The sequence below is a fragment of the Aotus nancymaae genome, unplaced genomic scaffold (genome assembly GCF_030222135.1).
Source record: "Aotus nancymaae isolate 86718 unplaced genomic scaffold, 86718_ANA_hifiasm-v0.15.2.pri h1tg000064l_0, whole genome shotgun sequence".
Lineage (NCBI taxonomy): Eukaryota > Metazoa > Chordata > Mammalia > Primates > Aotidae > Aotus > Aotus nancymaae.
Window position 1 is genome coordinate 3,447,755 of NW_026988478.1, and position 25,755 is coordinate 3,473,509.

The window sequence follows — 25,755 nt, forward strand, 5'->3', positions numbered from 1 at the left end:
TATCATTTTACATTCTCACAACCTATGTCTGAGTAACACTCTTCCTCTGCATCCTTGCCAGTATTTCATAAGTTGTGAACTTTTTTTTTTTTTTTTTGAAACGGAGTTTCGCTCTTGTTACCCAGGCTGGAGTGCAATGGCGTGATCTCGGCTCACCGCAACTTCCGCCTCCTGGGTTCAGGCAATTCTCCTGCCTCAGCCTCCCGAGTAGCTCGGATTACAGGCACCTGCCACCATGCCCAGCTAATTTTTTTTTTGTATTTTTAGTAGAGACGAGGTTTCACCATGTTGACCAGGATGGTCTCGATCTCTTGACCTCGTGATCCACCCGCCTCGGCCTCCCAAAGTGCTGGGATTACAGGCGTGAACCACTGCGCCTGGCCAGTTGTGAACTTTTTAAAAGTTATTCTGATAGGCAGGTAATGATATCTTACTGCAGTTTTAATTGGCATTTCCTTAATAGCCAGTAGTGTTGAACATATTTTTATGTGCTTATTTTCCATCTATGTATTCTCTTGGGTAAAACATCCATTTATGTCCTTTGTTCGTTTCCTAATTAGATTGTTTGATTTTTTATGGTTGACATTTAAGAGTTCTTAACAAAGATACTAGTTTGTTAGGTGATTTTCAAATATTTTCTCCTGTTAATCTCATTTGTTTATTCCTCTGCCAAGACCACTGTTCTCATTACTGCAGCCATATAATACGTCTTGATACTAAGTAAGCTGATTCCTCCCACTATATTCTTTTAAAATAGCTTTTAAAAATCAACAGATGCACACCCATAATCCCAGCACTTTGGGAGGCCAAGGCAGGCAGATCACTTGAGTTCAGCAGTTTTAAGACCAGCCTGTCCAACACGGTGAAACCCCGTCTCTACTAAAAATACAAAAATTAGCCAGGTGTGGTGGCCAGCACCTGTAATCCCAGCTACTTGGGAGGCAGAGGCAGGAGAATCACCTGAACCTGGGGGGTGCAGGTTGCAGTGAGCAGAGAGATTGCGCCACTGCACTCCAGCCTGGGCAACAAAGCGAGACTTCACCTCAAACAACAACAACAAAACACCAACAGATAATACATACGTATTTATCGTGTACAGCATGATGTTTTAAAGTATCTATACATTGCGGAATGACTAAATCAAACTAATTAACATAGCCATTATCTCACAGAGTTATCATTTTTGTGGTGATAATACTTAACATCCACTCTCAGCATTTTTCAATAATACAATATATTGTTATTAACTACAACAACACTGTTACACTATAGATTTGTTAACCTTAACCCTCTTACCTAACTGAAATTTTGTATCCTGCCACCAACATCTCCACAACTCCTCTCCTCAACCTCCCTAACCCCTGGCAACTGCCTTTCTACTCTCTTTTTCTATGAGGTCAACTTTTTTATTTTCTACATATGAGTGAGGTTATGTGGTATTTGCCTTCCTGTGCCTAACTTACATCACTTAAAATACTGTCTTCCACGTTCATCCAGGTTGTCACAAATAATAGGATTTCCTTCATTTTTCATGGCTGAATAGTATTATACTGTGTATATATACCATTTTCTTTGTCTGTTCGTTCACTGATGGATACTCAGTTGTTGCCATACCTTGGCTGTTGTGAATACACTGCAACAAACATGGAAGCATAAACATAGAAATTCTTTAACATCTTCATTTCATTTCCTTTGGATATATATCCATTAGTGAGACTGCTGGATCATATGTCTCTCCTGTTTTTGTTTTTTTTTTTTTGAGACAGTCTCACTCTGTTGCCCAGACTGGTATGCAGTAGAACAATCTTGGCTCACTGCAACCTCTGCCTCCCAGGTTCAATCGATTCTCCTGCCTCAGCCTCCTGAGTAGCTGGGATTACAGGCATGCACCACCACACCCAGCTAATTTTTGTATCTTTAGTAAAGATGGGGTTTTGCTGTGTTGGCCAGGCTGATCTTGAACTCCTGACCTCAGCTGATCCATCTGCCTCAGCCTCCCAAAGTGCTGGGATTACAGGCATGAGCCACTGTGCCCAGCTGTTACCTCTATTTTTAATAACTTAAGGAACCTCTATACCGTTTTTCATAGCAGTTGTAGCAGTTTACATTCTCGCCAACAGGGTGCAAAGGTTCCCTTTTCTCTACATCCTTGCCAATACTTGTTGTCTCTTACCTTTTTGATAATAGACATCCTAACAGGTGTGAAATGATGTCTCATTGTGGTTTAGGTTGTATTTCCCTGATAATTACTGATGTTGAGCATTTTTTCCTATATCTTTTGGCCACTGTATATCATTTAAGAAATGTCTATTTAGGTCCTAGGTCTATTTATAAATCAGGTTATTTTTTTCTTGCTATTGAGTTTAATTTGTCATATATTTTGGATATTAACCCCACGGCAGATGCATAGCTTGCAAATACTTTCTCCCATTCTGTAGGTTATCTCTTCACTCCGTTGTTTCCTTTGTTGTACAGAAGCATTTTGGTTTGATGTAATCCCATTTGTCCATATTTTTCTGTGCTTTTGGGGTCATGTGTGAAATAATCATTTCCCAGACAAATGTCATAGAGCTTTTCTCTTTTGTTTCTTCTAGATATTAAGTTTCTCACATTTTAATATTTAATCCATTTTTAGTTGATTTTCCTATATGGTATGAAATAGAGGTCTAATTTCATTCTTCTTCAGGTGGATATCTACTTTTCCCAACACCATTTATTGAAGAGACTGTCTTTTCCCCCTCTGTGTTCTTGACGCCTTTATAAAAAATAGCTCTCTATTTTGTTCCATTGGACAACTTGTCTCTTTTTATGCCATTACCATTCTGTTTTGCTTACTACAGCTTTGTAGCATACTTTGAAGTCAGGTAGCATAATGCCTTCAGATTTGTTCTTTTTGATCAAGACTGCTTAAGTTATTTGGGGTCTTCCATGGTTCCATACAAATTTTAGGATTTTTTTTTCTATTTCTGTGAAGAATGTCATTGGGATTTTGATAAAGATTACAATGAATCTCTAGATAACTTTAGGTAGCATCAACATTTTAATATTAATTTTTCCAATCTATGAATGTGGAATATTGTTCCATTTATTTGTGTCTTCTTTAATTTCTTTCATCTGTGTTTTACAGTTTTCATGGTAGAGCTCTTTCACCTCCTTTGCTAAATGTATTCCTAGGTATTTTATTAGGGCTTTTGTAGCTACTGTCAATAAGGTTGCTTTACTTTTCAGATAGTTTACTATTAGTGTATAGAAATGCTAGTGGTTTTTTATGTTGATTTTGTATCCTACAACTTTACTAAGTTTTTTAATAGTTCTAACAGCTTTTTAGTGGAGTCTTTAAGGTTTTCTATATACAAGATCATGTCATTTGCAAAGAGGGACAATTTAACTTTTTTCTTTCCAATTTGGATGTCTTTTATTTCTTTCTCTTGCCTAATCTCTTTTTTAAAAATTTGACTTAAAGTCTATTTTATCTGAAAAAAGTATGGCTACCTTTGCTCTCTTTTGGTTTCCATTTTCATGGAGTATCATTTTCCATCCCTTAACTTTCAGTCTAAGTGTGTGTCCTTCAGATGAAGTGAGTGTCCAATAGGAAGCATATAGCTGGGTCTTGTTTATTTTAATCTATTCAGCCACTCTATGTCTTTTGATTGGAGAACTTAATCTATTTAAGGTCATTGTTGATAGGTAAGGACTCACTATTGTCATTTTAAAAATTGTTTTCTAGTTGTTTTGTAGATCCTTTGTTCCTTTCTTCCATTCTTGCTGCCTTCTTCTGTGGTTAAGTAATTTTCTCTAGTGGTATATTTTGATTCCTTGCATTGTTATTTTTTGTGTTATCTCCTATAGGCTTTTGCTTTGTGTTTACAATGAGGCTTACATAAAATATCTTATCGTTATAACAGGTTACGTTAAGCTGATAACAACTTAATAGCAATGATCCCAGGCTTCAGTGCTGGGCTTCTTGAGGTTAGGGGGATATGACATGGATAATGTAAAACTCCCCTTCCTACTCATTCTTCAAAGCTTTTCTTTTCTTATTATTGTGCTGCAACCAGGTACGGTGAGTCTCACCTGGTTTCCTTAGCTCTTGCAAAGGTATTTTCATGTGTGGGAAACAGTTGTTCAAATTAATTTTCTCGGTGGTGGGGAATCACTGGAGAGTCTTATTTCATGATCTGCCTCTACCCCTTCCCCTTATTTTTTCCAACACTTTTTGGCTATTTTAGGGCCTATGGTTTTCCATATAAATTTTATAATAATTTATATTTACAAAAAAAATTGTTGAAATTTTTAAGAGAAATTGACTTAAACCTACCAACGAATTTGGGGATAATTGATATTTTGACCATGTTGAGTCTCCCAATTCATGAACACAGTATAGCTCTCCATTTACTTAAATCTTTAAAAAAAATTCTTTCATTAGCACTTTGCAGTATTAGGCATACAAGTCCTATACACGTTCTGTTAGATTTACATCTTAGTATTTAACTTTTTTGAGTGATTATAAATGGCATCGTATTTTTTTTTTTTTTTTTTTTTTGAGACAGAGTCTCGCTCTGTCACCAGGCACCAGGCTGGAGTGCAGTGGCGCAATCTCAGCTCACTGCAACCTCCACCTCCCAGGTTCAAGCAATTCTCCTGCCTCAGCCTCCCGAGTAGCTGGGACTACAGGAGCACGCCACCATGCCCAGCTAATTTTTGTATTTTTTAGTAGAGACGGGGTTTCACCATGTTGGCCTGGATGGTCTCAATCTCTTGACCTCGTGATCTGCCTGCCTCAGCCTCCCAAAGTGCTGGGATTACAGGTGTGAGCCACCGCCTGTAATTTTTGTAAATTTTTGTAAATTTTGTTATCCATGTGGTCATCACTAGTAAGAGAAATACAATTGATTTCTGTATTTTTATTTTGTATCCAGGACCTTGCCGAACTCACTTTTTAGTTTTACAACTTATCTTGTATATTCCTTGGGATTTTCTACATAGACAAAAATGTCATCTGCAAACAAAGACCATTTTTCCTTCTCCTATGAGTAAGAGTGGTGAGACAGACACCCTTGCCTTATTCTATACCTTAGGGGAAAAGCATTCAGTCTTTCACTGTCAATTATAATATACAATATTAGTTAAAGGTTTTTAAATTGTTTCTCAAGTTGGTATCTGTTTCTATTTTTCTGAGAGTTCTTCATCATGAATTGGTGACTCTGTCAAATATTTTTTCAGTTGATAAGCTCCTATACAGTTTTACTTCCTTAGTCTATTAATTGGCTAGATTATATTGATTGACTTTCAAATACTGAAACAACCTTACATCCCTGTAATAAACCCCATTTGGTTATGGTGTATAATTCCTCTTATATATTTCTTAATACTTTTGACAAGATTTTATCAATAATTTTTACTTCTATGTTCATGAGATATATTGGTTTGTTGTTTTCTTCTTTGTATAGTCTTTGTATGGTTTGGTATCAAAGTCACAGTAGATTCATAAAATGAACTGGGAAATATTCCTTCTCTTCTGTTTTCTGGAAGAAATTTTATGGAATTGGTGTAAATTCTCCTCTAAATGCTTGGTAGAATTTGCCAGTGAAACCATCTGGGCCTGAAGATTGAGGGGACAGAGTTTTTATATTATAAAATCAATTTCCATAATAATTATGGAGTTAAATTACTTATTTCATATAAGGATATCTTTTGATTTCTCAGATCAAAAAGAAAGGTAAACCCTAAGATGGCAGCAGGGAATTTCCAGAAGCAACTCAACTAGCTCTGAAGAACTCACAAAAGACTCCAGAAGTGGTAAATCAGATACTTTTGAAAGTGGGATGAAGTTGGGGTCAAAACAGTATAACTGATTGAAAGTCTGTTTAAAAAGAGGTTAAACTCCCAGCTGACCTCCCTTACTTTGGCATGACTGTGTGTTATAATCTAAAGAGGGTAAAACAGCAAGTTTCTGGACCAAGAGATAACTGGGTACAATTAAGGGCAAGAGTACTGTACTGAAAACACAGATTAAATACAAATGAATGTATTTAATGCTAAGATCCCAGCTTTCTGCTTCACTTAGTTCCTAACGTATTGGATTCAGAAGCGCCTTCTCTGGGAAATCAGAGCACTTGAAAATAGAACACCTACAGGCATCATGAGGTAATGAGACGTATCAGCCACATCTCCCTCCAGTAAAGCTCACATCTCCTTTCCTTAAACTTGAATAAACAAACAAGGATCACCAGGAATCCTAGAAAGATCTCTAACCTTAAATACAGTGACAAAAGAAATTAAAAGAAAACAGTAATTTGGGAGGAAATGAGACTATGCAAGGTAAAAAAAAATTTCCTCCCAAGTGTCTATTCATACTCTCAGAGATGAAACAGAAGATACTGCATCTGGGAATCAGGGACAGAATTCTATTCCTAAAAATTCAAGGAACAAAAAATAACTTAGGAAAAAATATATGTGTAAAAAGAGATAAAATACTTAGGAAGAGAGTTGAAAAACAAATTTAGATAAATCTCCTGTAAGGCAGGGCAAATGAACAAAGAGAAAACTGGAAGATCTAATATCTGATAATGGGAGTTTCAACATAATAAAATAGAGGAACACAGCTGGGCACGGTGGCTCATGCCTGTAATCCCAGCACTTTGGGAGGCTGAGGCAGGCAGATCACCTGAGGTCAGAAGTTCGAGACCAGCCTGGCCAACATGGTGAACAAAAATACAAAAATTTGTCTCTACCAAAACAAAACAAAACAAAACAAAAATTAGCCAGGCATGGTGGCAGGTGCCTGTAGTCCCAGCTACCCAGGAGGCTGAGGCAGAAGAGTTGCTTGAACCCAGGAGGCAGAGGCTGCAGTGAGCCAAGATCAAGCCACTGCACTCCAGCATGAATGACAAGAGCAAGACTCCATCTGAAAAAAAAGAAAAGAAAAGAAAATAGAGGAAAATGAATGGAAAAAATCATCAAGGAAGTAGTATTTCAGGATTGAAAGGAATGTTTTTAGAGTGAAGGACACTTAAGTGTCCAATATGATGAATGAAAATACACCCACACCAAGGCATAATGTTATGAAATTTCAGAACACTGGGGGGAAATGTATGCTTCTACATGCATCCAGAGAGGAGGAAAAAGGAGCAGGAAATTCAGATGCCTTCAGATTTCTCAGTAACATTACTTGATGTTAGAAGATGGTGAAGCAAAGCCTTCAAATTTCTGACGGAAAATCATTGCTACATAATTATATACATGGAAAAATCATCATTCAAGTTTGAGAAGAAAATAAAGATCTTTTGAGATAAGCAGGAAGCTTCTGGAGAATGTACCCATAAAAATGAGGAGGAAGAAGAAGATGAGGAAACAGGAGATCTAACACAGGAAAGAGGTAAATGGCCCTCCCCGGATGACAGAAAAATGAGATTCCAAGATGCCTCCTGAATTTCTTGTTAGACAGCAAGTAGCTCAGCTAAAGGCTGTTAAGAATTCTCCAGAAGAAGGATCTAAAAGAAGATGAAAATGAATGAAAATTAGAAAAGTGAATGAAATTAGTGAAGTGAAAATTAGAATTTTCACTTAGTGAGATTTCTACAAACAGTGAACACTTAGTGAATTAGTGATAAGCATGTAAAAGCTAAGAAAATAAGCAAACAAAAAAGCAAGGCAATTATTGACTCCAGTGGAAAAACTACTCAGGAAAGGAAAAATAATTGTAGTATATTATATGACATAGCTGTGAACAGTATAAAGGCATAATTTAATAATATATCTTTATAATAATAATGTCTTTATAATTTAATGAAGGAATATTAATAATAATATGCCTTTATAATAATTTAAACACTGCATACTGGCCCAGCCAAAGTTATATAAAACTCTGGGGAATGGGACTGAAAGACAGACTGATGGGAGAGGTTGAGAAAGGAGAAAGGGAAGGAGGAGGAGGAGAGAGAAAGGAAGAGAAAGGATCAGCAGTTGTGAAAGATGGTTAAATCTTCATCTTCTATAGTATCATTCTAATGAGTAATGCCTACAACTGAAACACCAAGAAGCAGCAGTCTAAATATGCTATTTAGAAGCTTGGATAAAATACCAAGAGAATCAGATAGAATCATTAACAGTAGTTGACCCTGTTGAGGAAGTGGGAGGAAGGGAATGGAGAGACTGTTGTTTTTCACCTCAAGCCTACATGAGTCATTTGCTCTTTAAACTATATACATGTACATTTTTGAAAAAAATGATGTTTTCAAATATTTGTTAAAAGTCCATATTCCCCAACATAGCTTTCATTATTCTTCACAGAATTACCCATCCTTATCTATCCCGCAGACCCATACTATATTCATGCAGTTTTTTTATCAACCACAAAATTCATTACTTCATTTTTCTATTAATTTATGGAATAAAATATATTCAACCTATACCATACATCAATAATAATGTTGGGCACATGATAAAGAGATGAATGACACCATCTATGCCACCTAAAATTTTGTCTCAATTGTAGAAACAGAAAAACAAAACAATACAGTGAAATAAACTCTCTCATAAAGGTATTCACAAGATCCTATGGGAACATTAGAAGAGTTGCCCCTATCCTAGTAAAGGGTGAGAATTGACAAGGAATGCAAAAGGAAGAATGAGGACTCAAGGGCATTGTTATGATCAATGATGTGTCAATCAGAAAAAGGAGAAAAGGATGATTTAGGCAGAAAGAAGAGCATTGGGAAAAGATGCAAGGTGATAGTGAGCACACACTCATTTATTTACTCCTTCAATAAATACTATTTGGGTCCTCATCACTTGTAAGAAACTATGTTAGATCTTGGGATGATGAAGTCATTCACTATTCTCTAAAAGAGGTCCTAATTTGCCAACAATTTTAGTACTATAATGGATGCAAGGAAGCACAGAACAGGAAGACCAATGTTTAAGGAGTCAAGATAGGTTTTCTAAAAGAGCATAACCTTGAAGAATTAAGTAAGAATTAGCCAGATAGCACATTAAAAAAACAAACCCACAGGATAAAATGCAGGTGGTTAAAACAATAGACACAATAAAAGTGGCAGGTTTCAAGTGAAGGAAGGAATGTTAGGTAATAAATAATGCCATATCAGTATTTAAAATGTCACTAGGTTGGATACAAAAATATAGTTCAATAGAATGAATAAGATCTAGTATTTGATAGCACAATAGGGTGATTACAGTCAACAGCCATTTATCATACATTGTAAAATAACTAAAAGAGTATAATTGAAATATATATAACACAAAGAAATGATAAATCCTTGAAGTGATGAATACCCCATTTACCCTGCTGTGATTATTATACATTGTATGACTGTATCAAAATATTTCATGTACCACATAAATACACACACCTATGTACCCATAAAATTAAAAAATAAAAATAAACAAAGTACTCCACTAGAAGTCAATAGATGAGAAAAAAGTTTAGGCCAGGTGCGGTGGCTCATGCTTATAATCCCAGAAGTTTGGGAGGCTGAGGCTTGTGGATCACTTGAGGTCAGAAGCTTTAGACCAGGCTGGCCAACATGGTGAAACCCCATCGCTACAAAAAATACAAAAATTAGCTGGGTGTGGTCATGCATGCCTGTAATCCCAGTACTCTGGGAGGCTGAGATTGGTGGATCACTTGAGGTCTGGAGTCTGAGACCAGCCTGGCCAACATGGTGAAACCCTATCTCTACTAAAAATATAAAAATTAGCCAGGCGTGGTGGTTCACGTTTATAACCCCAGCTACTTGGGAGGCTGAGGCAGGAGAATCACTTGAACCTGGGAGGAAGGGGTTGCAGTGAGCTGAGATCGCACCACTACACTCAAGTCGGGGTGACAGAGCAAGACTGTGTTTCCAAAAAAGAAAAAAATTTCAAGTGACAGAGAGCTTGAAAATCACCCCCACATACACAGGAAAAGAAAAAAAAAAGATTAAAGTAATTAAAGCGAACATGATAAATGTGGAAGACAGACAGAAGTTACTGATGTTCATGAAGAAAAAGTCAGAACAAATGGGTAAGAACCAACAGTGAATGATATAATAGAAGAAAAATCTTCCTACCATAAAGAAGAATCTAAATCTGTACCACAAAGTTGATCACCATGTGGTAGGGGAGAATAAATAATATGACACTGACAGCTAGACATGGCCTTGTAAAACTCTTGAACTTGAGGGAAAAAATAAAGAATCCTATGGGCAGACAGGTTATCTAAAAACTAGGTTATCTACAAAAAGAATCAGCTGGCCTGAGAGGTCTATAAGCAATACTGTATACCAAGCTTTATGGAAAAGGAACTACCAATTCTTAAAAGGAAAAGATTGTATCTTAGGAATTTTATACTCAAATAAGCCATTCACTGTTTATGTGTGAAAGCAAGAAAAAGGTATTTTCAGATATATAAGAATTCATAAAGTATAAGACCTACAACTTTTTCCTGAAATTAAAAAGTCTATAAAATTTTGCTGCTTGAAGTGTGGTCCATGGACAGGCTACACTGACATCACCTGGGAATCTGTTAGAAATGAAAGCTCTTGGGCCTCACTCCAGATCTACTGAATCAAAGTTTATATTTTAACAAGATCCCTAGGTGATTCGTATGCACATTAAAATTCCAGAAGCACAGCTCAAAATATATCTCTGCCAACTAACCTATCATTCAACATGAAGAACAGAATGCTCAAAGGAAGAAATGGGGACTCAAAGCAGCTTTATGAATCTGGGTGCTGCTGTCTTAAGTGCATATATATTTAGGACAGTTGAGCCCTTTACCATTATGTAATACACTTCTTCATTTTGAAAAATTTTTCTGATTTAAAGTCTGTTTTGCCTGAAACTAGGATTGCAACCTCTGCTTTTTTCTGTTTTCCATTTGTTCGGTAGATTTTTGTCCATCCCTTTATTTGAGCCTACATATGTCACTGCACGTAAGATATGTCTCTTGAAGACAAGCAAACTAATGGGTCTTGGTTCTTTATCCAGCTTGCTAGTCTGTGTCTTTTAATTGGGGCATTTAGCCCACTTACATTCAAGGATTTGATCCTGTCATTATGATGTTAGCTGGTTATTTTGCAGACTTGTTTATGTGGTTGCTTTATAGTGTCACTCGTCTGTGTGCTTCAGTATGTTTTTGTAGTGGCTGGTAATGGTCTTTCCTTCCATATTTAGTGCTTCCTTCAGGAGCTTTTATAAGGAGCTCTTATAAGCATTTGCTTGTCTGAAAAAGATTGTATTTATCATTCACTTATTAAGCTTAATTTGCAGATATAAAATTCTGGGTTGGAATTTCTTTTAAGAATGTTGAACATTGGCCCCAAATCTCTTCTCAGTTGTAGGGTTTCAGCTGAGAGGTCTGCTGTTAGTCAATGGATTTCCCTTTGTAGGTTACCTAACCTTTCTCTCTATCTGCCTCTAACATTTTTTTTCTCATTTCAACCTTGGAGGATCTGATGGCTATGTCTCTTGGGGATGATCTTCTTGTAAAGTATTTTACTGGGGTTATCTGCATTTCCTGAATCTGAATGTTGGTCTGTCTAGATAATTGGGTTCATCTATGACGTTCTCATGGATAATATCCTGAGATATGTTTTCCAAGTTGGTTCCATTATCCTCCTCTTTTTCAGGGACACCAATAAGTCATAGATTTGGTCTCTTTACATAATCCCATATTTCTCAGAGGTTTTGTTCATTCCTTTCATTCTTTTTTCTCTATTCCTGTCTGACTATCTTATTTCAGAAAGCTAGTCTTCAAGCTAATCTCAAAGCTGAGATTCTTTCCTCCACTTGGTCTATTCTGTTATTAATACTTGTGACTGTATTATAAAATTCTTGTAGTGTGTTTTTCAGCTCTCTCAGTTCAGTTATCTGCTGACTATTTTGTCTGCAAGTTCCAGTATTGTTTTATAATGATTTTTAGCTTCCTTGGACTGGGTTTCAACATACTGCTACAGTTCAAGGATCTTCATTTCTGTCCATATTCTGAACTCTGTTTCTGTCACTTCATCCATCTCAGCCTGGTTCAGAACTCTTGCTGGAGAGGCAAGGTGGTCATCTGTTGGAAAGAAGGCATTCTAGCTTTTTGAGTTGTCAGGGTTCTTGTGCTAATTCTTTCTCATCTTTGTGGGCTTATCTTCCTTTAATCCTTGAGGTTGCTGACTTTTTACATGATGTTTTTTCTTTTATCCTATTTTTTTGATGACCTTGAGGGTTTGCTTCTAGTATAAGGTGGATTCAGCCAACTGGCTTTCATTTCTGAAAGATCTTAGGGGGCCAATGCTTGGCTCCCAGCACCTGGATTGGATGTTCTAACTCTGGGAACTTGTATTGAGCCCCAACTTTGTTCAATGGCTCCTTGATGTTAGGAATTCACTGCACTGGGGGACCAAGGTGCTTTTGGACTGCTGGCCATTACACTCTGATGGCTGATGTCAGCCAAAGCATTTCATAACACGATGACAGCGGGATCCACCCTCATTTGCACATACCAGCAGCAGCAGTAGTAGCAGCTATGGCGGAGTGCTAGCAGGTACCTGGGGGCCTGCCTCCCTGTAGGCATTCACCACAGTGGTAGAGGCAATGTAGCTATGGGTGGGTGGGAGGCCCCTATTGGTGACTGTGTGTGCAGTCATGCTGGAGGTGGTGTTGGCTTGGGGGCAGGGTGGTGACAGGTGCAGGTCTGGGTGCTTTCTCTGTTCCCCAAAAGCAGGAGTGGTTGCTCAGGGTGGGGCAGGATCCACTGTTCTCTGCACAGTGCTGGTGCAGGATGGGATGCTGGCTGGCTCTGTGCCCACCAAGGGTCTGTCTGCAGGGGACTGCCCATTCTGCTCACTCTCATCTAACTGTTCTCCAGGCATAAAAGACTGTTTTCATTTCCTGCTCCAGGACATTTACATATGCTGTTCCTACTATCTGAATTTTTTTGGTCTCATAACTCTTCCCATCACATAATTAATTTCTTTTAGCAGTAAGGTCTCAGCATAAACATGCCCCAGCACAGAGGGCTTCCCTGACCATTTTTTGCATCTCCTTGACACAATTTTTAATTATAAATAATTTGATTGTTTACTTGTTTATTGTTTGTCTCCTTAGATGTAAGAACCTTGAAGGCAGGATATGTGTTAGTTCAGTTCACTGGAGTTAAACTCCTTACCCACATCAAGGGAATTAAAAGGATCTGGAGCCAGAGACTTATGGGAAGAACTTCTGAAGATTTCATTGAAAAAGGTGTGCTGTGAGCCTCCCTCTCATTCTACACCATCAAGGAGAAGGGATGAGGGCTTCAGTCTGCTAACCCCAAATCAAGAGGAAGAAATTTTGAAGACACCACTTGAAGCATTCAATATGTGTCACCTACAGTTGGTTGGTGTTTAATTCACACCTGAGAAATTTAAGGGCTGAGAGAACAGCTGTAGCAGCCCATGTAAGCAGAGTAGGTGTTGCAGCACTGGGTCCCTGAACTTCAAGAGTTTGTTTAGCAAACTTTGCATGAGGGTTTCCTGTGAACCAGATGTGGGCACATGCATGAGTGCCAGCATGTGGTTGTCTTAGGAACTTGCCAGGATGGCCACTGAGGGGTTAGCACATGTAAACAGGAAGAAGCTGGGGGTATGTCTAGCAGTCCCAGAGCTGAGGAAAGAGCAATATTACCAAGACAAAGTGTTGTGAATAGCACATTTCAAGGGAATTGGAGGCAAGAAATCCCAAGGAATTTGGGAGGGCAAAGGCAATTTCTCAGAAAATCCATCAAAGTGCTTACAACAGCCAGCTTAAGACACTTGCCAAACAGAGAGCATCAATACCTGCTCTCAACAATAAAGTCAACTAAGAACTCTCCCACCTCCCTTTCCTCTCCTCTTGCCCAAGTCTCCCCTTCTGAATAGGAGTGGAAAAGATGGAAGAGGTTCAGCAACTGCCCTGCCCTACCTGCAGCCTCTTCCATCAGCAGCAGGGCCCAGTTAGGAAAGAGAAGACAAAATCACAAGCATTCTGGAGACATATCACTCGGCAAAATTATGTTCCAAGCAAACTCAAAGAAATTTTTTAAATGAACCAAGTAATAAGTAAATATGTGAACATTCTAGTTGTAGGACAATAGGATAAAAGTGGTCATTCATGGTCCTTAATATATTCCTCTAAATTCTTTTTAACAAATGCAAGTACATATAAAAAAATGCAAATAAATCCCACTCTTTTCCCACTCTAACCCTACCACTAATTGCAAATTATTTATACTCTTCAGACTTGAAGGTTAGAAAGAGATGCCAACGTTCTCCCTTCCCCACTTGTTTCCAGGTTGGGAAGCCCCCACTGTGCTCCATGTGGCTGGTCAGCAGTGGGAAAGAACTTACCCTTGGGCCTGTATTCCCAGCAATCTGGGAGGCCAGTGGGTCATTTAGGTCAGGAGTTCGAGACCAGCCTGACCAACATGGTGAAATCCTGTCTCTACTAAAAATATAAAAATTAGCCAGGCATGGTGGCAGGCACCTGTAGTCCCAGCTACTTGGAAGGCTGAGGCAGGAGAATTGCTTGAACCTGGGAGGTGGAGGTTGCAGTGAGCCAAGATCGCACCACTGCACTCCAGCCTGGGCGACGGAGCAAGATTATATTAACAACAACAAAAAAGCCCTCTCCCCTTGCCCACAGGATATAGCTCCCTATTGCAGCCTCTTCGGCAGGATAAATATATCCCAATACAACATGATACCCCAATCATTCTTCCACACAGCATGACACAGAGTGCCAGGGCCTGTATCTCCTTACCAAGGTGAAAATATGGGGAAGCAGGCATACCACTTTGTCTTTGCAAGACTAATCCCTGGATTTAGTTCTACAATGCTTTACTGAAGCTTCCATGCTCTGAGTTAGAATTCACCCTGGGGAAATGCTACTATGGTGCCTCCAGCAGCCTTCTCATGCCTTTCTGGAGTAGACCAGTGAGTCTTTCTTCTCAAAGGCCACATGTACAATCTCTCATCTGCCCTGCTCTGCTTGCCTCAAGGAAACTGGAGGACGTATTTGGTCACTGTTTAATGTATCATAAAACAGTGACCTCAATAAAATCCAAACTTGAGCCAAACTATGCTCTCCCTGCATTTCTACTCTGTATCTTGAAGCTAATCAGCAAAGGTCAATTTACCCTTTTTCCTAACAATATCCTAAATCTGAAGATGGCTGCCATAATCTTGGAATTTTCTTTTGTACAAGACCAGCATGTCAGATTCCATCAATCTGGGGCTCTGTCTTACCTAAGAGCTGATGCAAACCGTCCCGTAAAGAATTACCTTAAATTGTCTCAAAAACAGTGATAAGCACAGACTTATTACAAATTTAGAGGTTTTAAAAAATAAGCTGATTTTATATTTTGGCAAATGTTATTTAACATAAACATATCTAAAATGTGAAAACAGAACTTGCACCATGTTCTTAATGGGTTCATCAGAGCAGATGAACAAGAACTGGATTAAGTTGCAGCAACCCAAGGGCAGAAATTAGAAGGCTTGACCTCTGCTCCAACTCTTGACAACTTTAAACCAGTGACTTAAGGTGCCAGGATTTCCTTTCCTCAAAGCCCAAAGTGTCTGGTGCTCCTGAGTCCTGTGGGCAACATGGCCACACCCATGAAAACAGGACCATTGCTGCTTAAATGTGTTAACCTGAGGTTGACTAACATTTAGAAAAAGCAAATGCTTCACCATCATCACAGTACATTCCAAAGCCAAATAAAGTTCTCTCTCCTCTCCACCCATCCAGAGGTACTGACACATTCCACATGCAGGAGCAAGTGAGGCCACCACTGACCTTCCAGTCAAACATCTCCGCAGAGAGTATGACGCTCCTCCCCCGCAGGTCCGGGAGCAGTCACTCCAGTCGCCCCAAGCATCCCAGTTGCCATCTTTGTCTTCATCTGAACGAGTGTTTCTTGAGGTCTAGATGTTAAAAAAAAAAAAAAAACAAAAAAAAACCACCACAATAAATGATAGACAAATGTGGTAGAAATATCCCAAAGCTTCCAGAGTCATCTTTGTTTTGTTTTGTTTTGTTTTGAGACAGAGTTTCCCTCTTATTGCCCAGGAGTGCAATGGCGTGATCTTGGCTCACTATGACCTCCACCTCCCAGGTTCAAGCAACTCTGCGTCAGCCTCCTGAGTAGGTGGGATTACAGGCGCCCATCACCACACCTGCCTAATTTTTGTATTTTTAGTCAAGATGGGGTTTTGCCATGTTGGCCAGGCTGGTGTTGAACTCCTGACCTCAGGTGATCCACTCACCTCCACCTCCCAAATCCAGTCATTTTCTAAGCTCTTCACAAAGACCAATGATACCCCAAAATTATTGGCTATGGAATAACTGCATTTTAAAAAAAGTGACAGGTTTAGAAGAAAATCAGTTGACACATGCATGCCTTTCTACCTTAAGAAGGTTTTGTTGAGATGGCTTTTCAGCTGTTTTATATCTGAAATTTTATCATTCCTAAATTTAAATAAATTGACTAAATATCAATTATATTATTCTGTTTTCTAACTTACATAGCAAGGACCCAGCTTGAGCCTAACTGTCTCTACTAAAAATACAAAAATTAGCCGGGCATGATGGCATGTGTCTGTAATCCCAGCTACTCAGGAGGCTAAGGCAGGAGAATCACTTGAACCCGGGAGGCGGAGGTTGTAGCTGAGATTGCGCCACTGCTCTCCAGCCTGGACAACAGAGCAAGACTCCGTCTCAAACAAAAAAAAAAAAAAGAAGAAGAAGAAGTGCTCATCAGTGAAATTCTGACCTGCTTGTATGTCAGGCAGACTGGTGGCAACTGCCAAGAAACTTTGCATAAGGATTTGTGGAACCTCCTGAGAGAGTCTCCATTCATAGAAAACAAAGTCATGTGAACAAGCTCGGCCAAGTTCTAAAGCTTTCAAATTCAAGAAAATAGGGAAGAGTCATTGTGAGTACAGTTTGGTTTAATTGGTCTCCTGGACTTTCCACCGTTGACTTAATTAAGAATACTATAAAGAAGAAGGGGCACTACAAGTAAAAAGTACACAGATGCAGGTATAGATGTGAAAAGAAATGAAGCTCATTAAAGTTACAAAACTTTACTAAGGGGCCTAAAGTAGACTTGAATAACTGAAGAAACAACCATATCCTGAATGAGTAGACTCAATACTGTAAAATGCTACTTCTCTCCAAGTTTAGCTATAAATTTATAGCAAGTCCCATCAAAATCCCCAAAGAAAATTTTTTTGAAACAACAAGTGATTCTAAAGTTCATTTAGTATCATAAATATCTATAAGAGCCAAGGGAGGCCAGGCACAGTGGCTCATGTCTATAATCCTAGCACTTTGGGAGGCCGAGGTAGGTAGATTTCCTGAGCTCAGGAGTTCAAGATCAGCCTGGGCAACATGGCGAAACCTCTCTACTAAAATACAAAAAAACTAGCTGGGCATGGTAGCACATGCCTGTAGTCCTAGGTACTCAGAAGGCTGTGGCACTAGTATTGCTTGAACCTGGGAGGCAGAGGTGGCAGTGAGCTGAGATCCTGCCACTGCACTCCAGGCTGGGTGACAGGGCAAGACTCTGTCACAGACAAACAAACAAACAAAACAAAAAAGCCAAGAGAAAAAAAAACTAAAATACTGTGAAGGAAGATAGAATTACTGTATGATCCAGCAATCCAACTTCTTGGTATTTATCCAAAATAATTGAAATCAGGGTTTTAAAGAGATATTTGCATACTCATTGTCTGCAATAACCAAGACATGGAAGCAACCCAAATGTCCATCAACATGAATGGGTAAACAACATGTGGTATACATACAATGGAATATTATGGAGCCATTAAAAAGAAGGAAAGCCTATCACATGCTACAATATGGATGAATCTTGAGGATATTGGGCTATGTGAAATAAGCCAGTCACAAAAGACAAACACTGCATGGTTCCATTTATCTGACGTATCTAACAAAGTCCAATTCCTTGAAGCAGAAGGTAGAGTGGTTGCCAGGGACAGGGGTGATGAGAAAATGAAGAGTTACTGTTCAATGGGCATAAAGTTCCAGCCATGTAAAATTATAAAGTTCTAGAGATTCGTTTTTCAATATTGTACTTACAATTAACAATATTGTACCATATGCTTCAAAATTTATTAAAAGGGTAGATCTCATGTTATGCATTTTTAAATGCAATTAAAAGAACTGTAAAAGAAGTAAAATGAGAGGGAAATTGTCTCAATTAATAGAGAATTGGCACAGCAATGAACAATCGGATCTATTAGATCAAAAAAAAAAAAGAGTCCAGAAACAGACCAAGTATAAGGACATGGTATAGTATCACAAATCAATGTGACAAATGTTTTGTGGGTTTTGTTTTTTGGTTTTTTTTTTTGAGATGGAGTCTCACTCTGTCACCCAGGCTGGAGTACAGTGGTGTGATCTCAGCTCACTGCAACCTCCACCTCCTGGGTTCAAGCAATTCTCCTGCCTCAGCCTCCCAAGTAGCTGGGACTACAGGTATGTGCCACCACACTCAGCTAATTTTTTTATATTTTTAATAGAGATAGGGTTTCACCATGTTAGCCAGGATGTTCTCAATCTCCTGACCTTGTGATCTACCTGCCTTGGTGTCCCAAAGTGCTGGGATTACAGGCGTGAGCCACCACGCCTGGCATGTTTTGTGTTTTTAAAAATTACAGATAACTTCTTCATAGAATATGCCAAAATAAATTCCAGATCTATTAGAAATTTATGTTAAAATACTGAAACCATAAAATATTAGCAATATTATAGATTAGTCATCACATTAATCTTGGTATATATCTATACCAATAGTTGTATAGGAAAGACTATCCTAGATATATCAACAAAAGTAGAAACTATAAAGGAAAAGACTGATAGGTTTAATACATTAAAACAAAAACACGTATATCATTGTCTATTCCTTTTCTACAGCTAAAGCTATAAGCATAAGAATATATATGCAAAATGTACTAGTAAAGGCGCACATATATGGGCTGGAGGTATACAGGCTAGAAACACACCAAGTTAGCTCTAATGGAGGAAGTAGGACTAGGAACCAATGTTGCTGGGAACAGACAGGAAATGAATGTCAACTGAATATTTTATTTTCCCTAGCCCCCCCAACCCAGAATATGATAAATTGTTAAATGCCAGTTTTATTACTATTTGAACTTTCAAATAGTAATGGTTTTTGAAATTTCTATTTTAAAAATATTGGGGTGGGGAAAAAGACAATCATTAGATGATCATATTAAACTTATATCATTTTTCATACATGTAAACTTTGTACACACATAGGGAGAGGAATGAGAGGTTAATTAAAACGTGACAGTCATTACCTCTATGTGTGAGGGATCTGGGTGACTTTAACAACTTTTTGTTGTTTCTCTGTATTTTGTAGTGTTTTCTTAATAAAACATATCATACCTTAATTAAAAACCAGGAAGCAAACAAACCAAAACCACATATTCTTGGTGTATAGAAAAGTTCAAGTCAGACAGAATTTAATAGGTAAGTTCTAAGCTGAAGAACAGCAAAGTTTATGAAAGAAACTGTGACTTATTAATAAACTGCAGCATGTGACTTAACTAGATATTGCACAGGTTTCCTTAAGCCCTTAGGCAAGTTACCTCATCTAACCAAAAAAAAAAAAATTAAATTAAATTAAATTAAAAGAGGGATCTGTGGAAAGGACCTTCAAAAGTGAAATGAAGAAATAATGACTGGAAGCAAAGAGGGGGTTTTCCAATAATTTTTACTCAAGTCTCACCGGTCAGCAGGCTTTATGGCTTCTTGCCAAGCTACCTATTTATAGCACAGTAAGCAGTCCTTCTAGAGGCAATATTTCAGTAACAGTCAAGTGAAAGGAAAGGATAAATATCTGGTGACGGATCAAATCTGTCATCAGGAATAGGGGCTAATTAAACCCATACTATTTACTGTTCTAATTAGACCACTGTTCAGTTCAATTTTCTATACTAAACGTCACCAAACATAACTGTGTCCTGTCTATGACATAATAAAAAAATAAAGTTTTAATTCACAAAAAATACAATAAGCAGTTTAATACTTTCATCTGGACTTTTAGGTTGAGTAAGTCCAAATCATTTAGGTAAATGTTTAAAATATACACAGCTGAAATTGATTTTTCATTTTGTCACTCGATATACCGAAAGGTTGAATGTGAAAAGTTGAAAAACATCATCATATATATTTTTAAATGAAAGTTGAGAGTTTTTGCAATACTGTTTTAATTTGTTTTTATTCCCACTATCCCATCTGTTCAGTTCATAGTTAGAATCAGGTTTCTTTCCATAACTTCTCTACCTTAACTTACAAAAAGAAAAAAGAATCTTGATTCTAAAATAACTAAAATAGGCATGTTATAAGTGCAAGCATTTGATTTCTCTGATTGGATAGGTAAGACATTTTCCCTGGAAGAAAGTAGAGTGCAAATGGCACCTCAAGAGGGGTCCTTGAGTTTTTCTCCTCTCCTCAGCCAGGAAGATGTTTGGATTTTGCTTTGAAACTCCAATGCCGTCTCCAGCAGCCAGGCCTTCTGCCTTTTTAATATCATTTCTCGAGAAATAGCAGTAATATCCCAGATTTCCACCCAGTTCTGCTCTCTTCCCTTTGATGCTAGCAGCATGATGATAACACAGACATTCAGAAATAACTCCACTGAAGCAGAATGAAGTACCACCTGGACCATTGCTGAAAATGTATGTTGCATCTTCTTCCTTGCAGTGAAACAGAACCTGCTTTCCTGGAGCTTTCATCCCTCTAGAGCAGTGGACAGAGTCTTGATCCTCTTCTACAGAGGAGTCCTTCTCAAGCTTTCTGAAAGCCTCCTAGTTCCTTCTATGTTCCCATACACTTTGCAACTAACTACATTCTTTCTCGGCACACATCAAAATTTGTACATTTTTAAGCTTAAAATGTAGTGTACAGAATACAACACTGAATCTAAAAAGATAGACTATACATTGCACCTATGATACAAGTTTCTTTAGACAAAAACTGTTTCCTTCTTCTCTCCCTCCCTCCATTCCTTCCTTTTTCACTCAGCCCATTTATTGGAATCTGCTCTGGAGACAGCATCGCATAATGGTTAAACTTTGACTCTGTTTGATTCTGAGTTTCTTAAACTTTCTAAAACTCTAAATGAAATGGAGATGATAATCTTTACCCAAACAGGATTTAAATAAAATAACACATACAAAGTACAGGCAGTATCTCATCGAATGCAGCTGGTGAATATCTCAATAAGGGTAAGCAATTCTTCTTCTTCTTCTTCAAAATAATGTCTTTTTGAAAACAATGATGGGAGAGCCAGCTCTCTCCCATTTGTACTTAATGCAAGACTTAACATTCATCACTACTGAATTTCCTCTTGTTGGTTTTGGCCCAGAATAGTAGCCTGTTGAGACCTGTTTGAACCCTGATCCTGTCACCCTATCTATCAGCCACTAGGCTCAGCTCTGCAGCTTCCGTGTCTACACCCAAGTCCCTGATAAACGTGCTGGACATAGCTCCCTAATCTTAACAGCATTCCATTAATGCATATTTCTGCTTTTTAAACTAGTAAGCTGACCATAATGCCAAGTAAGCAGCCAACTAATCAGACTTGGAATCTGTGAACACAGTTTAATGTTACAATAAAAATATGAAATAATACCAATTACCGTCATCAAATGTCAGGAGGCAGAAAGGTTTGTGGGGAGGGAAGAAAGCAGCCATCAGGAGGAACTGGATCCTCCAGGGTGGAACCTGTATTCTTGGGCTGCATGGTGGTGGTGAGCCTCCCGAGAAAAGAGATTTGTAGCAGCCCCGCATTGGTCAGCCCCTGCTCTGAAGGTTAATGACAATTAAATACAGCTGACTGATATCAGCTTGATCTTTGGCCTGATTGTAACCCAGGTGAATCTCTATGTTTGTTAGTTGAGTATCACTGCTCCCAATTCCCCCTGTTCAAACATCTCTCCAGGTTGTCTCAAGTAATCATTTAAATCTCATGTTGTTATAATTTTATATTTAAATTCCAAGTTGTCAACTGGACCCAATCCAAGTGTGCTTCAATGAATATCATGTCACTCTGTGACCCTGTCTGGGGCCAGAATCTGAGGCAGAGCATGGAAGAAGAAGACCTGAAGAACTTTGTCCTACATAAAGTAGCCACTGCTAATCATTATTAATTCACAGTGTGAGCACTGACTGCCAGTACTTTTCCTACCTTCTCTCTAACCTTCTGAACAAGTCCTTTAAGATAGATACCACCTTCCCCATTTTGCAGGTACACAACTGTGGCTTTCAGAACGATGTGTGTCCAAGGCTCATCTATAATTTCTTTTTTTTCTTTTTTTTTTTTGAGACGGAGTCTCTGTCACCCAGGCTGGAGTGCAGTGGCATGATCTTGGTTCACTGCAACCTCCGCCTCCCAGGATCAAGCAATTCTCCCGCCACAGCCTCTCAAGTAGCTGGGATTACAGGCATGTGTCACCATGCGCGGCCACTTTTTGTATTTTTAGTAAAGATGGCGTTTCACCATGTTGGCCATGCTGGTCTTGAACTCCTGACCTCAGGTGATCCACCCGCCTAGGCCTCCCAAAGTGCTGCGATTACAGGCATGAACCACCACACCCAGCCCTCATCTATAATTTCTAATGTCATACAATGAACGTGTATACTTTTACAATAAAACATCCAATAAAAGTTATTTTCTTCTTAAAAAAAGAAGGGCCCAGGCAGAAGCCCTTTCTGTCTTACCCCAGACAAAGCCTTCATTTTCCTTATGGACATCTGTGTGTTTTCCCCACTGATGCTCCACTTCCTTTCATGAGCAGAATCCAGTCAAATACAGCAGCCCAGCTATCATCACTCACAGTTAGCATTTCGCATCTTGGATCAAATACATCTGCTGCTGTGATCTGCTTGACCACAACATTCCTTCGATATCTCCATGAAGCCTTTTACTTTTTTTCCCCCTTATATTGCAAGCAGAGCTACACTTCTGCTTTTCGAAAGTATTTCATTTTATCTAGGTTCTTTATTGAGGAATTCACATTCCTGACTGATGTTCATGAATTCACATGCATTCGTTCATTCTCTCACATCAACTATTCCAAGAGCTTGCTAAGTTCGAGGCTCTGTGCTTGGTGCCCTGGGAGTACAAGTGTGGATCTGGCCCTCAAGTAGCTCACAAATCAATGAGCATCAGGTGACAGGGACAAGGGCTGTGGTGAGGCAATGGCAATCCTTGGTTGTCAAGAGCAACAGATACAAGGGGCCCAGAGCAAGGAGACCCTGAAACAGAAGCAATTTTTACCCTGGTTAAGAAAGCTGGGATAGACTTTCCGCTAAACATAGCAACCCTGCTGGAAGCACGGGCAACACCTCACACATCCCCATCACCTTCTTCTGTATGATAGGTTACACGTGAGTCCTTATTTTGAGCTCACCTCTATTTTCTAATTGTGATGGAATTACAAACACTTTTTACTTTCTTCTTTTATGTTCATCTATAATTTCTAATGTTATACGACAAACACATATAGATTGCACAATAAAACACCCAATAAAAGTTCTTTTTTTTTTTAAAGGGAAGAGAAAAACACTAAAGGGAAAGCTAAGAAAACACTTCCAAGAAGCAATATGCACTTTGTGTTGTTTGGTTCAAACTATCAGCCTTAAAGATCTCTTAGGAAATCATATTTTCCTAAGTAAAGCTCTAGCTAGGGAATATTTTGGATGAAAAAACAAAAAAGATATTGTTTACTCATTATATAATAGGGCTGGTAAAAGCCAAAAATATTGTAGGAATAAGTATGTTCACCATCTCATAAAGACGCAAGTACTGCTTGCCTTTCTTGGATCCCCAGGAATAAATCAAATCATAAAATATTTTCCTGACAAGTTCTTAAATCTGTGACTTATAATGAATAGTACAGTTCTACTAGTCTTGCTAAAACACTAGTAATTAAACACAGGTTTCACATATAAGGTCACTTATTGGAAATGCTATATTAACAGCTCCATATTAAAAACAACCCAAAATAAAATGAGTTCCACTGGGATATTACTTCCCAGACATCAAATAAATGTTCATTCCAATGTTACCACAAAGGTTATTTAAGGAGATCTCAAATGACCCAGATTTAGTTAACAGTAAATAAATTCTTTCAGGTTAATACTACCTTAAGGTCTTTAACAAATGAAATTTTAAAATATGAATTGGGTAAATGGCATAAAAACGTCACTCAAGCTGTCATACAGACACAACAATTCAGTTTGACCAGGATATATTAAGCACCCATATATCTAAAGCTGTGTGCCAGGTACTACTGAGAAATGCTCCGTACCCCTGTATCTCAACGTCTCCTTTCTCTAGTCCATTATACCCTCTACTGCTCCACAACTCATCCTCTAGGGTTTGGCTTACACTTTCCTAGTCAATGTGCTTCTAATTATTTTACCACCTTTAGAGCTCTTCACTACTTCCTCAGGACACACATTCTGCCCCTCTAGGCAGTTTGTGCCCTATCCTACCCTTTCTCCAGCTTCATCTCTGGTGGCTCCTGCTCACACCATATCCCATATGCTGAGCACACATTTCTCATTATTTCACCAACACTAACACGCTTGCCAAGCCTGCTTGGGAAGCATTTTTAAAACACGCTATTTACCAAGGTGGTGGACAGGGTACAGGGAAACCATGAGGGCTGGTGCAGCACCCTGGGGCTGGTACCAGGCAGATTCTGTGGATCTGACGATTCTAATGATCTGCCTTGGCCCTGCATGCTAGATGGAGCAAGGGCAGGCAGAGGCTGTGTATCTATGGCTGCCTGAGAGGAGCTACGGCCTTCAGTTGAAAATCAGAGCCCACAGCAACCCACAAAGAGAGAGCTGGGGAAATAAACAAACACACTTCTGTTCTCTCTCTCTCCAATCCCCCTGCAGAGCTTGTTATTGGCCAAACCCGACCAGGAGCCAGAGGGCAAGGGAGACCACTGATGCTGTCCATACGGGTCAGCTTTCCAGTGGGTGGAGCACAGGGCAGGGAAGGGTGGAGAGTGAATCTGGAGGGCAAAGAGAAGCTTTCCAGTACAGTAATTTATTGACTCACTGGAATATTTTTAAGCAGAGGAGAGACTTGGGCAGATTGTATTTTGGAAAAATTACTCTGGCAGGAGTTCGGGGAAGGATTGAGGGAGCAAAGCCTCACATCAGAGAGCATAGCTAGAAGGCCACTGACATGCAAGAAACAAGAGTCTAGACTAGATTTACCAGTGTCTGCAGGAGGAAAGCATAGATGCAAAGTTCAAGGGTGCTACAATCAATAGGAGCTGGCAGCTGACCAGACGCAGGAAGAAAGGAGTTGCTAGGGTGACTCCCTGGCTTCTGTATTAAATGATTTGTGGCAAATGTCAGTTTCATTCAGGCTTCCCAAGCATCCTCAAGCCCACCCTTGAGGTAGTATTCTCAGCACCTGTGTGTACAGAATGAGAGCAGTGTACCCAATAATGGTTAAGATAAAGGGAACAAGCTGTTGGTCTCTGGGAGGAATCTGACCTACAAGTCTGATTTATTTAACAATGATTGCATATTCTGCCAAATGAGCCCCTAAAAATAATTATTTGTTAAGATTTAAATATACAAAGATTTGACATAAAAATGTAGATTTCTGAGGCCTAGAGTGTCTCAGAAAAAAAATCTAAATTTCTGATTTTCAGGAAAATAAAAAAG

At 38.8% G+C, this 25,755-nt stretch overlaps 1 protein-coding gene across 7 annotated transcripts in view; it reads right to left on the reverse strand.

The window, feature by feature from the left end:
• ADAMTSL3 (ADAMTS like 3) overlaps positions 1 to 25,755 on the reverse strand; it is a 338,323-nt gene that overhangs the window by 220,938 nt on the left and 91,630 nt on the right. For all 7 annotated transcript variants that reach the window (XM_064366147.1, XM_064366148.1, XM_064366144.1 and 4 more), the window contains exon 4: positions 15,805 to 15,932. In XM_064366147.1, the coding sequence (XP_064222217.1) occupies positions 15,805 to 15,932 (128 nt within the window). The remainder of the gene's footprint in view (positions 1 to 15,804; positions 15,933 to 25,755) is intronic.